The sequence below is a fragment of the Ciconia boyciana genome, chromosome 1 (assembly GCF_034638445.1).
Source record: "Ciconia boyciana chromosome 1, ASM3463844v1, whole genome shotgun sequence".
Classification (NCBI taxonomy): Eukaryota; Metazoa; Chordata; class Aves; order Ciconiiformes; family Ciconiidae; genus Ciconia; species Ciconia boyciana.
Genome location: NC_132934.1, coordinates 54985254 through 55001717, shown reverse-complemented (window position 1 = coordinate 55001717; position 16464 = coordinate 54985254). Strand labels below are relative to the sequence as shown.

General features: G+C 50.1%; 1 protein-coding gene across 1 annotated transcript; it reads right to left on the bottom strand.

Annotated features, from left to right (window-relative positions):
- Positions 1 to 8960: 8960 nt before the first annotated feature.
- On the bottom strand, positions 8961 to 15439 carry LOC140654301 (retinoic acid-induced protein 3-like). Its single transcript, XM_072867466.1, has 4 exons — positions 15356 to 15439; positions 11809 to 12779; positions 10773 to 10825; positions 8961 to 10079 (listed from the first exon to the last, which is right to left on the bottom strand). The coding sequence occupies exons 2-4, from the start codon at positions 12731 to 12733 to the stop codon at positions 9987 to 9989; spliced, it is 1071 nt and encodes a 356-aa protein (XP_072723567.1). The 5' UTR covers positions 12734 to 12779; positions 15356 to 15439; the 3' UTR covers positions 8961 to 9986.
- Between the last annotated feature and the right edge of the window lie 1025 nt (positions 15440 to 16464).

The following is a 16464-nucleotide window of genomic DNA, read 5'->3' as shown; positions in this document are numbered from 1 at the left end:
AGCAGGCCAGGTTTGGATCCGTTCTCTGAGGGACACAGAACAACTCACCTGGGTGTGAGGATGAGCAGCCACCTAGGCATGATGGAAATCTGCTCTTGACCTTGTGCCCTGAATGTAGGGAACAGCATTTCCTCATCATGCTGGCATGATGGAAGGATAAGCACGTGAAAGATCTCCTGTAGGACTCTTAGCAATTCAACAGACACATCAAAAACGCAATAGGAGTATTCATAAATACCAGATCTGAGGTCACCAATACAAATTCAAGCCTAGCACCTTGTCCACATGTATTATGATGATCCCATCAATCACAAAAAATTCCCCATCCCCCAGGGTAAAACTGGGGCTGAGGCAGTGGGGTTAAACACAGCAACAAATCTCTGCTAAGAGGGAGGCCACAAAGACACGTTTCTAAACTCCTTGTGTAAGATGTACCCAAAGTTCATGGTTTTTTATTTCTTAGGATGTTGCTAAGACACATATACCCATAAAAATGATTCTTTCCAGACTTAGACATACAGCTGCCTCTAAAGTAAGAACTAAAGCCAAAGCAACTTTTGTCATTGATTTTACCAGCAAGAATTTAACTTTTTTGTCCCAGATTCTCACTTCAAATGTATCATCATGCTTCTATTAATTTCAATGTGAGCATTGTATGCACAGTTGGAGGCAGAGCATGCCCCAAAAGCTGATTACATTTGAAGAGTGCACTGTGAAAGAGAAATCAGGAGAGACACTATCAAGGGTTTCATCTCTTTGGGATCCTGTAAAGGAACATACAGCTTCTTTCAGCATTTCCCCATTCATTCAATATAGACAAAGTTGCTTCCACTTTTAGAGATTACCACCAGACAATAAAGACAAATGATATTCAAAAAAAGGCAAGATGCATAACGAAACTTCCCCTCCTCCCACCCCACTTGTCTCCAGGATTTGGGAAGAATCCCTTGTAGCTAAAGCCAGGGCTGGACACCTCGGTAAATCTGGCTTTAGGACTCCTCCCGTCGGATGAAAAATGTGATGGCCACCAAGACACGAAGCACTGATCTGCTGTTAACTCACTCGAGCGGTTTGAATAGGTTCATGATCTATCTTCATGCAAGCTGGTTAACTCAGCAGAAACGGGACCGTGTGTCCACGGTGGATGCAGGTCCCGCAGTGCCCCCGCCTGGTTACTGAAGATTATAGAACAAGAGCCCAATGCCATGGGAAAAATGAGCCGGTTCAGTATTTCAGGTCCTCACACAAGACAGGTTTTAGCTTGTATTTCAGGGAATATGCTAAAGCAGAGCGGATGGCAGAGCCGATCTCCTCCTAGGAGAGGAGCAGGGCAGCAGGGAGGGTGACACTAGCACTGCCATACTGCGAGAGCTGCACGGGCAGGATCCCAGGTCATTTGAAGCAGCATTATAACTGCCCCACAGTCATTCCAGCAGCCTAGCAGCAGCCTGTGCCATGGAGAACCGAGCACACCAGACTCCTGGCTCACAACCTAACAGCTTGCCACGCTGCCAGAAACTGACAGATAGGTCTGTCATGCTGGAAAAACCTTATGCTTTTATCTTGTCCGTAGACCACCCAGTAGAGCCAGGTGGATGAGTTCATACACTTGTCTACCCTTTCCCGTTCAAACCAGTGCACACACCCCTGCATCAGTGACTACATCTGCTTGTGAGGTGACTTGCGCTTAAAAGCTGGGCATTTAATCCTGGCCCTGCCAAAGTCTCATCTCACACAAATCATTTGCCATTTTAAACCCCAAAGTCTGGATGTAACAAGGGGAACCACAACACAGCCTCGATACATAGTGATGATGGTGGTGATGGGTAAGGAGGAGAAGAGACACAGACAGGTCATGTTACCTACCTGCAGCTTCTTGCAATGTTATATCTACCTGGCACTTCTCTGTGTAATAAAATTGTCCTGCACATGTCGCTACCAGATGTTACCAGCTCTGGCACTGGGGACCTCCTGTCCTGCTGACCAGCACAGTCCCACCTAGGCAGGCCCAGGAGCTTGGTGGCCTCCATCTGGGAGGCTGGACAGGATGGGGAGCGGAGCTGGTGAGCCATAACCTGCCTTGAGAGCCAGAAGCATGCCTGCTTGCCCATTTGCTGTCTTACTTACAGGAGTCTGTGGCCTGGGGTCTGTGGCCCTGGGTCTGGGAACTGACTGATCTTCCTTGCGCATAGACACCTCACCAGAGCTGGGCAGGAGGCTCTCCAGGCAGTCATTTCTCCCCAGCAGCTGAAGTGCAGCCAGTCAGGAAGAGGTTAGTTGAAATCAAACCAAACTGTGCCTAAAATAAAATGAGTTCAGAGACAAGCTTTTTGTATTGCTGTATAAAACAAGCTGAACGTCACAGTGGAAAAGCTTCCTTTTTAGGATGGAAAGTTTTAGTGTGGTGGTTTTTTTTTTTTTAATTGGAACATGCTGAGTCAAATAAATCATTTCGTGGGAGCAAAATTGCAAATTTTACCAAAGTTCAGTGAAAGGCCATGAAATAACTTTTAAAATGGTTTTAATATTAAAGCTTTAATGAGATGCGGGGTGGTGTGGGGTTTTTTTGTTTTGTTTTTAATTACAACGAGGAGTCCAGCGTTTTGCTTTGACCCCGGGGAGGTGGAGACGCCCCGGCCCCCCCCCCCCTCCCGCCGGGGCGAGGCGCGGCGGCGGCGGCCGCAGCCCGGCCGGGAGCGCTGGGCTGCGCGGGGCAAGGGCGCCACCCGGCGGCCGCTGGCGGAAGGGCAGGAGGAGCCGCCCGGGGGTTCGATCCCCCCGGCCGCTGTCCCCTCGCACCGACTTCCTTGGCGTTGCCTGCGCTTCCTTTGCGGAACCAGAAGCCTAAAAACCAGCCTCCCCCCACCCCTGGGGGGGTCTGGAGAGTACCGTGAGTACCAGGCGGATGTTGAGGGCATCCTGGACCCTGCGTGCTTCATTGCTCCCTTGGCACCAAGTCTCAGGTGGCTGAGGGTCGCAGCCGGCTCCCTTTGGGCAAACAGGCAATGAGAGAGGGTGGTTCGGCACTGTTAAAACCAGACTGGTTGCAGGAACAGCCTGTCTTTTTACTCTGAATATAGAGGGGTCCTGGGATGACTAAGTGACACTGAGCAACAACCGAGGCATCTAATTTCTGAGATTCAAATGTGTTCAGTCTGGCAAAATCAGTAAAGAGCTGACTTGCAGGAAAATGTGTGCCGAGCAAGGAGCAGCTCCAGAGTCAAGGATGCTACCCAGGTCCCTTTCTCCCCATGACTATAGATCTCACCCAAAATTTTCAGCACTTCTTCACATTCCTGCTCCAGCATTTGAGCCTCGCTGCAGACTGTTTGGGGGGGGAACAGCAGACGGCGCCGTATGTTGGTGACACAGCATTCTATTTCAGCTCTTGACTAATTCATGAGAGAACAAATGCCCATTTTGTAAGCCACAGCCTTTGCTTTCTCCTCAAATGCACCTGTTACTGGTTTGATGGGAGAAATTCCTCAGCCAGGCAGAGCCCTGGCTAACTCCAGAGACAGATCCAGATAAGATCAGCCTGGCCAGCCAGGAGGGCAGCTCCTGCTCCATGCCTGGCACTTCAGAAAGTGTTTTGCAGAAAATGGCACTCATATCTAGCATGGTGCTTCACTCGTCACCATAGCAAAGCAAAGCAAACACCAGTTTCCCTAGAAACTGCGGGTGGCAGGGCATGTTGACGTTAAGGGAGGAAGAGGATCCCACATAGGACAGCCCTGGCTGCAGAAAGGTGAGTGTGGTGCAGGTAGGGAGAGGGGACAGGACAAGTCCCAGGCACACAGGGACCAGGGTGGCGGAAGTGGGGCAGGGACCCCCAGGAGAGACTCCCATGGCCACTGTCCTGCATTGCTCAGTGCAGTGGCAAAGACTGCCTTGGGGCAGAGGGGGCCAAGTCCCCGTGGTTGGGTGGCCCAGTAAGGGCACAGATTCATCGAGTGCAGCTGGTCACCAACAGCTCACCAACCCCAGCGTGGGTGGAGTGATGCAGACCAGCTGGTACACAAGGGCTGGGCTTGCTGCCACTGAGGTACACCTCCACTTTGCATTCAGAGCCCCCAGCAAGCAGGCAAATGCCAGCAGGGGCCCTTGAACTTCCTTCTCCAGGACTCCCTGCTGGGAGAGGCAGCTGCTGCTGCAGCCCTCAGCTCATGAGTGGCCTTGGGTGCTGTTTCTGGCTCCTGCCAGAAACCACCTGCTTTAGAGATGGAACCTCAGGACCATTCAGTCCCCTCTATTTATAACCACACAAGCTCTTCCAGGGCAAAAGAAGTAACTGGTGCTGGGGAAAATGAACCTGAAGAAGGCATTGCCCAGTGGTGCACGCTCATGGCAATGTATGCCAACGACATACTGGGCCGCATGAGTAAGGGTAAAGTCAGCAAGACAAGGGAAGTGGTTATTCCCCTTTATTTAGCACTTGTGAGGCCGTATCTGAAGTACTGTGTCCAGTTGGGGTCTCTCAGTGCAACAGAGCTTGATCAAGTGGAAAAAGTCCAGCAGGGGGGCCACTGAGACAGTCGGGGGCTGCTTGGAGTATGTTGCCAAGAGGAGAGACTGAGGGACCTGCTTAGCTGTGAGAAGAAAGGCTAAGGGGGATCCACTTGCTCTTGTCTATTAAGTAAATGGATACTATAGAGAAGATGGGACCAGACTTTTCTTAGAGGTGTACAGTGAAAGGACATGGGGTGACAGACAAGTTGCAACAAGGGAAATTCTGATTAGAAACAAGTTTAAAAAAAAATCCCATTGAGAGTGATCAGACACCAGCACAGGGGCCCTGAGAAGCTGTCAGATCTCCACCTTTGGAGATATTCAACACTTATCTGGACAAGGCCCTGACAACCTGGTCTAGCTCTGAGGTGAGCCCTGTTCAGGGCAGAAGCTGGACTAGACCTCTCCAGAGGTCCCATCTGACTGAAACCTTTGTGTGACTCTGTAATTCCGCTAAACCTACTAAAATCCAGGAAAGTGCTGGAAACAAGGAGGAATGCTGTGGCTTCTCGGAACCACCAGCTCCCTGCACGTGTGGGAGTTTATGCTTTGAAGGGAGCTTGGGGCAGAATAAAGGAAGAGGCATCCCACATGTTACCCACTCATGACCTATCACTGGCAGCTTTTAGATCTCATGTTTGTCTTTAAGACACTGCAAAGCCAGTCCCTCCCTGGGGAGTGTGTGTGTGTCGAGGAGAACAGTGTAAGCTAAGCAACCCGCCTGGCTGGATGAAAATGTAGCGAAGGGGGTTGATGCTCTGATGCTGCCACTTGCTCCTCTGGGTGTTGGTCCCCTCTAGGTGCTGCTCACAGGCTGTAGTGCAGCTACTTGGGGTGGCTGAATGAGACTCTGCTCCTAGCTGTTCACCTTGCCTGTATCAGGGACAGGAAAAAGGGAGGCATTTCTGCTCTTCAGCTACCTCTATTTCTGGTCCAGTGTGATGAGATGCACTGAAACCTACAGTGTAGAGTTTGTACGGGAGAAGGTGACTGCTGTCGTCGGGGACTGGACACACCATCTGTACCATCAGCCCTGCTGTGGGGACAGTCACCTTTGGCAAAGGAGCACCACGCACACTTGGGCCAACAGTCTCCACATCCGAGATGTGGCCCTGTGATTCTGTTCCTTGGGGAGCAGATCTGATTAAAGTGATCCCCTGACCCTGCAAGCCTGCAGAGTGTGGATGCACGAGGCTGTGCCAGCCTCCCCACCAGCCCCAGTTACCCATGCACAGCCTGAGTCACCGTTGGACACTGCTCTGTGTTGAATACTTAAACAGGGAGGGGACAGATGGCAGCAAAGGGGACATCTGAGGGACGGAGGCAGGGGTGGCTGCCAGTGACCCCATCACTCATATGTAGCAGGCCAGAGGGGATGCAGCTTTTCAGCACTTGCTTCAGAAAAGGCTGGGGGGTGCAAGTGGTGCCCCAGGCTCACAAGGGGCTTACAAGGCATCGTGGGTTCCCCATCCCATGCAGCTGCCTCCTGCCACCCCAGGAGACCAACGTGTGCTTTCTCGGTCTGTGGTCAGCCTGGCAGGCATGGGAGCTGGACATGCTCCCCAACACCTCTGTCTCCAGAGCCTGAAGGAGGACACAACCCAGCCGCAGCCCCGCTGGCTGGCAGCGTGCTCCTCCCTGCCTACAACCAGTCCCCGGCATCTCCTGCCCCAGCTGAGGCAGGGGGACTCATTTACCACCCCTGTGCTACAGCACGGGCTACAGGGCTTGTGGGGACAGGGTGAATCCCTCCCAAAGAAACAGCTTGTTTGGGGAGGGTGACCCTGGCACCAGCTGCCAAAAGGGGAGCTTTTTTGGCAAGCTGGGGAGCATTTGGGGGGTGAACCCAGCAAGGTCCTTCCCTGTCCCAGGCCTTGGCACCACCGGCCTGGGTCTGTTGCCCCAAGGGTTTACCACACCCTCTGTTCCCACACCTGGCTGGGCATGTGGAGCCCTAGAGCCCTGGCAAGCCCACAGGATGGTGACCCTGAAAGTCCTGGGTCTGAGCGGTGCCTCTGGCCTTCTTTGCCCTTTTCCCATGACATCCTTGACCTGAAGTTCAGCTGAGTTTATCCCACCTCCCAATAATCCTGGCTGCTTTCATAATCCAGGTGTGCTCCGTGCCAACCCTTCTCCGCTGTGTACACTTCTGGCACTCTGGTCTCCTTGAACAGGGAGAGGAGGGAACAGAAACCGGAGGGCCCTGAAGGCAGCGGACCTGCCGCCCCCACCACCAAGGGAGCCCTTTGCAGGAGAGAGGGTAGGGATGAGCCTTACTGGGTTTACTGGCCTTCCAGTGGGCAGATTTTAAGAAAAACCAGCACAAGGATCAGGCAACCTTCCTGCCTCCTCCACTCGCTTGTTCCTTTCGGGTCTAGGCTGTCTGGCCCCACCAGTTTAGGATTTCCCTGGGATGTGTGTGACTAAGTGGCCAACTGGTTTGGTTTAAGCTCAGTTTTAAGGAAAGGGGAAACTGCTGCTTTCCCAAAAGCCTCTCCCAAGGTGTGAGAAACCTGCAGAGTGGCACCACTCCTTTCCCGCCAGTGCCAAGTTCCACAGAAATTTGTATTTAATTCAGCATTTAAATCAGCCCTCACCCAAAGCTGCCTTAATATTGAACAAGTGCAAAATAACTCTGGGCAGATTAGTATTTGTGTCATTACAGATGTTTAAAAAAATTACTCTAAAAGGCGCTGTAAATCCTTGGAAGGAGATTTTCATTCTCTGCCGAGCAGCATGCACAGTGACAACCAAGTAATCAAGAAAATCGCTGTGCCCTGAGTTGATGGCAGTGCATATGGTGACCCTCATCTCTCCTAGTTCTGCTGTCTCTGGGGCCAAGGTGCATTTGGGAGGCACTTTCTGACCTGTGGCAGTCAGTGAAGGAGTTTATAAGTGTCTGGGATGCGGAAAACACACACAGTAAGAGCACACTTCACTCTTATTTCTCCTGTTAGCTGTCCCTTTGCTCCACCAGATGCCACTGAAGCAGGGGAGCCGGCTCTGTTTTAACACATATTTGGCTCCTTCTGGGACATACTCTAGCTACATTTAAGCCATCAATGGCACCACATCAGCTGAAAACCTAATTTCTTGAAAGTTTGGTATTGTTTCAAGCACATCCATCCTACCTTCAGTCTGCAAGTCAACAGCTTGCATCATGGCTTCATATACCCCCTCCCCAGTCTTCTCCCCAGTGATACGTTAGTATCTGTGAGTTTTCTCTCCCATCCTCTGTGGTACATGTGTGGAACTGTGTAGGTGGAGGAGAGAGGAGGAGGGGAGGGTAAGCATCACTTCCACCTCAAATTTACTAGAAAAAGGCAAAATGTCCCATGATGCATTTCAAACCAATGCCTAGGGGGGCTCTTTCTCATGCTGAGGGATTCAGAAGACCCAAATGTCCCTGTGTTGCCCTTCAGTGCTGGTAGGAAGAGTGGGGAAGGCCCAGCCTGGCATATTCTAGACAGCACTGTGCCTGAGGAAGGGGGTTTGCTTGCCAGAAGCATACGGATATGTGGTAGCATAACATACCATGTAAAAACTCATGGGAGAGGAAGCCTCTAAAATGGGAGATTACAGCCTCCTACCATCAGGAGGTTTTAAAAAATATTAATAATATTATTATCATTATTATTATCACCATCATCATCATTATTTTGCTTTGATATTGTTTCTACTTTCAAATAAAAATATTATGTATGTTCAGAACATCAGAAAGACCTATTTTTACAAGCTGAATTAAATACCTACAGGCTCCTTTCCTATTCTTGATTATGCAAGTACCCAGCAAGACACAAGCGAATAAATACAGGAATATAGACACAGCAGACACAGATACATGCAGTGATGAAAAGATCACGTCCTTCCTCCTGCATTTGCTTGCTGTGGCTTGGGTTTACATTTCTTCATTTCTTAAGCACTTCTAACATTGAATCAGCTTTCTTTATTCAAGAAAAGTAGCATGGAGAAGCTACTAACCCTCTTCTGCACTCTCAAGCAGGTGATCTCTGGTCCACAGTGGCAGGTTTGAAGAAGCCAGCATCTCTTCGCCATTTCCCCCCACAGCTGCAATCTCCCAGGTGGCCCACTCCAACCCATGGAGAGCCATTGCTGTCACCCCACCAGCCATTAGAGGAATCACATTCCCGAGGAAGAACACCACTACAGTCTCTTGTAGTTCGGCTGTTTGGGTTTTTATTAATTAAATATTCCACATACAAAGTACTAAATAAATATATAGCTGTTTCAGACACCAGTGTAACATACACACCCACTTGGAGAGCTCTATGTATTTATATATGAAATAGCATGGAAAGCTATTTACCAAATGCAAAGCAGGCTACAGAACGTGTCAACTCTGCAGACTCATTGCTCATTGCCAGAGTGCAATCCACACAGCACACACACACACACGCATGCACACACATGCACATGCTCATGCTGGCTCACTCCTGGGAAGAAGGGTGTCCGCCCTCTATAACCTGGCTGCTTGGGAAATGTTCGTGTTAATGCCACAGACACTCGGGAGGAGGCAGAGTTCCAAGTTGCACGGATTAGATCCCACCAGGGTATTGCAAGCAGCTACATGGAAGAGGTTTTGTCTGCAGGGATCCACAGCCTGGGGTGGCAGGGGTGGGGAGGGAGGGTCTGCAGGGTTGGGCAGGCACCCTGGAGAGCTCAGCTGGGGCGACTGGTCAGAGCTAGGAGGGAGGCTGATGCTAGAGCGCAAATCAGAAAATGTGTCAGGGTAAATAGGTGTAGATGTTTTTAGGCCTTTAAATTTTCTTCCCCCTCTCCACCATGGTCTCTAGGTGATGAGGAAGGGGTTGGACGTGAACATGAAGAAGAAAAAAGGAATACTCTTTCTCTCTCTCTCTGTCTCTTCTCCACTGATCTCTGGAGGGGAGCCAGGAAGGGCTGGGAGTGGGCACAAAAGTAATGGTGGATAGAGAAAGGTGTCCTCGGTAGTACCTGAGATGTGTTCATGGGTGGGCAGGAGTGGGGATGTGTAGGGCTGATGCTCCTACTCCTGCCTCTTCTCCTGTCAGACGTGGGGTGCAGGCATCCCCGCGAGCTGATCAAAGCAAGTCCTGGCTGGGGCAGAGCCAGTTGTAGACCTGGCTGATGATCTTCCTGCTGCTCTAGCCCTACAGCATTCCTGCTGAAAATAGGCCAGGAGAGGCTCTTCCCAGCACGTTCCTCTGTCAGAAGATATGAACTCCATCCTATGGAGAAATGGAGTGAGCAGGGACAGGATGGCCAGAACGGTGTCTGAAAGCTGTGTTTGAGGAATGAGGGGGGCTACAAGGGTGCCTGTGTGGGGAAAAGAGGACCCCTCTCCTCTTTTGCCAGTGTCGGTTGACTCTGCAGGATCTTTCTGTTTCTTTTGCAGGATCAACTCGCTTGTCACCACGTGGCCCATTCCCCACGCCTCTGCTGACGGGCGCTTAGTCTCTTTGCTCCCTGCGGAGATACTACATGTAGCCTTTCCCACCGGTATAGTCATGGTATGGGCTTGTCCGGGCCTTGGGCCGAGGGATGGAGAAATCATTTTGGGGTTTGATGGTCTGAAAAGGAAGCAAGAAAGTCTTTACCTTTCAAAACTGGAGAGAAGTAACAGAATGGGGCTTAAAAAAAACAAAACAGGAGAGGGAGAAACAGAGCTGAAGGTTTCCTGAGAGTGTGATCAATGGGGCTGTGGAAGAGGATCCTGGCACAACAAACTAGTAACGGAGATTTGTCACCAGAGGACATGTGGGGAGATGATGTGAGCTACTAGACCTCGCTAGGCTGTGGTCTGAAGGAGGACTCATGAATGGACATGGGGACATGCAGACTGCCCACTCTGGATCTCCACTACAACTTCCAGTGACTGCTGGTGGGAATACATTCAGGTCACGGGCTGGGGAAAGGAGCATGATCTCCTGAGGAAAGGGCACAGTCTACTGCAGGAACTGTGCTCAAAGAGAAGAATTCTTATGTGATGTCAAATCCAGAAGTATTGAAAACCACAACCTCAGACTTTGCCTTGGGCCCCTCTTGCCTCCCCATGTCCCTGGACATGTCACAGCTCCCTCCCCGCAGCCACAGGGACCTCCATGAACGCATGCCATGGTATTGCCCAGCTCCATGCGAAGCACCTGCCTCCACAAAGCCTGCTCTAGGTCCTTCTGCCTTTGCCCCTTCTCCTTCCCTTCCCTTCGGCGCCTGAATAGTAGCCTGCATGTGGTGAAACGGGTGACAGGGGGGCGTGAGCTTACCTTCATCTGAAAGTGAGAAGAGTATGGGGAATAGCTGAGGTCTCCTGTGTCTCCTGAGTCACAAGACAAGAGGGGGGAAAGTTAGTGAGTTAGTGTTATAAGGTAGCTTGGAAATACCACATCAAGGGAGACTCAAAGGGCCTGTGGCTACATTAGCAGCTGCTTTTAGACTGATCAAGCTATGCAATATGCAGGCAGGAATGTGTTAAAATCTGTAGGTGGGTGGCTTATTAAATATTTCCTTATGAAAGCAGGAATGAATGGTATTGTAAATAACAGGACATAGGTGGCCTTGGACTTTAGAAATCTCCTGTTGCCTCACAATTACTGTCATCATCACTGGCCAGATCCCTCCCACTTGCATGCACAAGACCCCCTCTGCGGTATTCCCTGGGAAAGCACAGCCTTTCTCAGCTATTCTTTTACAAACCTGGAGGTCTGACTCCAGGGGACAAATGTGATCTCAGTAGCAGATCCATGGGGAGATCCAGTCACATCTCCTACCCATAGATTTGGGAAGCCTCAACTGATGAAACATTTTGCTTTGTTCAAGTAGGCATGAGACTCATACAGAAAAGTAAGACCTCCTTGCCTCCTTTTTGGATGATGGGCTCATTTTTAAATAGATAATGGGAACCAGATCAGAACTGGAATAAATAACCTCCAAGGTATAACCTGGAAAGGTCTGAAGAGCTGGAGCATTGCTAAGAGACAAACAAAAAAACTCCTGAATTTTGACATGGAATTTCCAGACATAACAGAATCATAAGGAGTTATGTCCCAGCCTTGACACCCAGTAAGTCTCCTACTCCTCCTACACATCTCTGGCTTTTGCATGGGTCCTTACTCTTTTCCCTCTTTTCTGGAGATTAATTTTCACTTGCATTTCTGAAGTTTCATCAGTCTGAAACTTTTCCCTACCTCTAAATTATCCATCATCTTCAAATCTTTTCTTGTAGCCCTCCTACCCCTTTTAGCTCATGAGTGGTGCACGTGTACTTAGGGCTGAGGGACAGTGGAGTCATTCACTTCATACCTTGCACAATTTCATCTTGGGTATAGGCATGGTTGTCCACTCCAGTTGTCTGCTTTATGAACTTGGGTTGGCAGGAGTCATTTTCTGGAGGGTAGTCCCCCAGCCTCAGAGGGGCGGTGAGGAAACAAATTTCAGGGACGATATACATTATCAGGAAGATCCATCCATTGGATACCAGAGCAATGGCCACGACAGGATCATCCCAGCTATATTGGTTTAAAACTCTATTGCCTTTTGTAAGCATAGTGATCCACACTACCCAAATGGCAATGGAGGACAGGACAGTGACAAAGATGTGTGCCCCGTGCCTCTTCCAGCTTTTGTATGACCCACAGAATGTGAACATGGAAACCAAGAAGGTCAGAGCCATCAAGAAGAGCACGTAGATCAAAAGCATGACAAAGTCCTTGTTGGTCTCCTCCGCAGACAGCTTCAGAAATCTGTCTTTCTGGTTTACTAGCATGGTGACTAAGTATTCAATGCTGATTATGACTTGTACCAAGGCAAAGGAAACAATGAGGAGCAGCAACATGAGCCAGGAGAAGGGCTTTCTTCCTCTCACTAATTTGTTGAGGTTGAAGGCATGGGTGAGGAGGCATGAGAAGCAGAAAGCAAAGACGACTCCAAATAGGAAGAATCGAGTGGGGCGAGTCCTGTCATTGAGTTTAATGATGAATGCAAAAGTGAGACCAAAAATGCCGAGCAAGCCTAAGAGAAAGAAGAAATAGATGGAGATCATGTGCCGCTTGCTGTTGTCTTGGACTTTACAGATGAGAAAGAAGAGTGAGAAGATGAGGAAAATGCTGACGAGGACACCAGCTGCAGCCAGCGACTCCAGGACAATCCCCCAGGCCTTCTCCATGTCACAGAGCAGGTAATAGTCAGCACCGATGCTGCTGCAGCCTCGGGGAGGCGATGTCGTCATCCTCTTGCCTTCTTGAACAACCTCCCCGTGAAATGTTTCCCCAAAGCTGCAGAAGAAGAAAAGACACAGGCTGTCATATCAACCACCTGGGTGCTGCCAGCAGAGGGGAAAGACAGGCAGGACAGACATCCATCCCCACCTCACTGGACAAGGACACCACAGTGCTAAGGACATGGGGCTGTGGGAGCAGAGCCATCCCCTTTTGTGGCATTGGCTCTTTGTCAAGGGCAAGCCAAGTCTCTTAGCAGGAGGCGATTCACCTTGCGTGTCCTCTGTACCGTGCCTGGCATTGTGCAATGTCATAGGAGCGTGGGGAGCAGGGAGAAGGTAAGGCGCTTTCGCAGGCTGTAGCTTGGTGCCCTGCAGCACCGAGACTGAGATGCCTTGTCACTTTTGTGATACAAGAGCAGCTGTTAGCTGTAATACAGCTTACGCTTTTTTGACAAGTTCAAACAACATCAGTACCTTGTACCAGTGAACTTCAGAGATGAGAAATGCAGAACAGGTAGCTCATTACTCTGTTTCTTTTCCCTCTATTACTTACTCTGAAACACTCTTTGCTTTGGTTTATGGGTATGAATGAAGGGGAACTTTAACTGCCTTCTACCCTGTAGATAACTAACCTGGATGCCTCCAGCACAGCTCTTCTCACTCCAAATTAAATAGCAAATATAGGCCACCAACCATGAGCCCCAAACTCATATTCCTTCTTCTTCATGGCAGTACGGCAATAAGAACTGTCTCAAAGACCTCAGTACCCTCCCCAGGATATTTCCTTGCGCTTGCTGGACGCCTGACATGTCAGAGCTAATGCTGTTCATTGCACGAGAAGTAACCACCAAGTTACTGCTTGAGGAGTCCAGGAGTCAAGGATGGACAAGGTCTCTAATGCACCCAGCGCATGCCTGCTGTCTCATCATGAGGAGTTCAGTGCTGTCTGAGTAAGCCTGGTTTAAGCCTGTCTTGCCAGGGGATAAAAGGGCTGTTTAGGTGAGCTCTGCCCATTGCCAAGGCGAATTAAGTTGCCTGCTTTCTTGGGAGCCTGAAGCATGTACAGAAACCACTGCACGAGGATGTTGGGCACTTTGTGGCCCATGATGCAGGCACTGAGTGAGTTTAGATCTCAGGGGCCAGGTACTGCTTTCTAGGTACCAAATTGCTCAGTTAGGCTCAGGTCTCTAAAATCTATCAAAAGAGGAGTTTAGATAGAATATCAGCATGCAACATGGGGGAATCTGGCCTTAATAGTGACCCACACTGGAAAATCAAGGGCTTTCTTTTCTGAGATATAAAGAAAAAAAGTCCCCCTTGCAAAATTTAGTGTTTAGTGCTCGCTATGCCATTTGCCTTCATTTTCCCCCTCCAGAACAACACACTGCAGTTATGAGGCTGGTTCTAAACGCCTGCCAATAGATTTTAGGGAGGGGAGGTTGAGTCTTCAATAAATGGCAGTTGATCTAATCAAAGGATGAACGAAGGGAGAAAATATCACTGACTCACTCTCAGCCCCAGATATGCCTCAGTGTGACCTGCTTGTAAATGGTGGACTATTTTTCCATCTTTTAACCTCACTGTGTAAAAGGAGATGTGCAGCTCTTCAAAAAGCTGGCTACAATAAAATGCGAATTATGCAAATATGCAGGAACTCTGGACCATCATGAGGAGAATGGAATTGGTGAATAACGCATGCGGGAGTTTTCACAAGTCATCATTCATAAAATTTTGGGGATCTATGATCTCTTGCACAAATAGCTGAGAGTTATCTGGACATTTGTGAGTAATAAATAACAAACCTTTCTGAAAATCTGGAGAGAAAATGCTACAATTTTAACCACAGAAATTTACTGCTGATCAGATAAGCTTATCTATTCACAGCTCTGGCAGATACAGATTGGTGCCTGCTATTGGAGCAGGTGGAGAGCCCAGAAAGCCAGTGTGAGACCCCAGGGCAGCACAGAGCACACCTGTAGCTTTGGGTCCTGACTGGTGCTTACTGCACCAGCCAGTTGCCACACAGTCAGCTGCCACAGCCCTTGGAACAAATAGGATGGGAAGAATCTCGCCACCTTGGAGAACTGGGCCACTTGTGCTGATTTTTACTCCCTTTTAATTTTTCCAGGGTAGATGTCTTGTGAGGCATGAAGAGTCTCTGCCCTGTCTCCTGGGTGAGTGTTGCCCCCCAGAAGCCAAGTCTGATCATCCGGCACCTACACAAGTGTCTGGGATTTCCAAGGGGCTCTGCAGCCTGTGCAAGGGAGCCTGTGCTGCGGACACTTCACTACTGCTGGGTCCACATCACAGCTCACCCCAAACCGTGATTCTCAGTGTAGTGCTGAGTCTTCTCCCTCCAGCCTGAGCCTCCTCTCTCATTGATAGTTGTGCATAAAATACACCCATCCAGCCACAAATTTCAAATAATTTCCCAGGAAAGTCTGACATAACTCCCCCAGCTCCAGCTGGCAATCCCATGTTAGGGTCAAGGGTGGGAGGCAGTCTCTGTTCGTTGTGACACCCCATGCCCCTGCTCTCCCACCCCCCAGACCCATGGTCCTGCACGCCATCCCACCCCAGCCGCAGAAGGCAGGTCTGCCCTGGATCCTGTAGGACATTGCCTTGAATTACCTTTCTGGGTCCTGCCCGGAGAAGGCAACAGGGAAGCTCCGGCTAGAAAAGGCAACTTCCCTGTGCACCAGTAACACAGTCACCTCCGCTCCTGTTAACCCCAGCCAAGCAGCAACCCTGCGCTCGCCCTCCTTGGGAGCTTTAATAGCTGTAGGGCTGAGGAGGTGTGGCTGAGCACGCCTTGGAATAGGCGTTCCACAGCCTCTCCTCTCCGACGGGACACAGATATGAAAATACGGTCCCCGTGCCAGGAAATGAAGTAAGACCTCCTGACGTCAGCGAGGCACTCACCCCTGCGTTGGGGTGGAGATGGAGCCGCTGCCTGTCCCAGCCCTGGGACAGGATTGAATGCTACGCAGCCAAGTGCCTGATAAGGTGCTCCCCTCTCTGACTCCTAGCACCCGTGGGTGGGGACTGCGGCTATGAATAGCAGTGCGTCCCTCTCCCTGCTCCAAGCCTTTTGCTTCTTTGCATGCTTTCTTGCCAGATAACTGCTTGCAAGGTGGAAGACGAGGAGGTTGTGGGACGCAAATGGTCTCACAGCACCTGGAGGGAGAATGGCTGCAAGCCCGCCTCCAGAGACAGTTTCCTTGGGGCTCTTGCTGGATCAGCGAAGCACGTCTGCTTCGCACATCCCTTCCACCTGCGCCAGTGAGAGCCACGGGCTCCTTTCCTGAAAAGGGCAGTTTGTCTTTCCTGGTGTCTTGCTGAGCCCAGCCCTGCTTCTGAAGGCACAGTTCTGTCTGCTCGTGAGCGCTGAGTCACTTTGTCCAAATTGCTGGCCCAAACAGTTAATGAATGAAGACAATGACAAATTCCCCCTTGCTCTACATTGTGCCTCTGGCCTGACACACCTATCGGCGCAATCCTATTCAAAACCCTGGGTATCTCCAATGTGTTCATAATTTCATCGGTTATTTTAAATATTACTCACTGGGAGTGTTTTATTCTTCTGATTAAGGAATTGATATCAGGGCCTATCCACACCAAGCACTCAGTCCCTACACACAGCCCCTAAACCTGGAAATCCCTCCCACCATGTGGAGCTTGTGCTCCTTCCCAAAACTGGGGGAGCAGCTGTACATGCCAGTGCTGTGGTCTGACTGCCC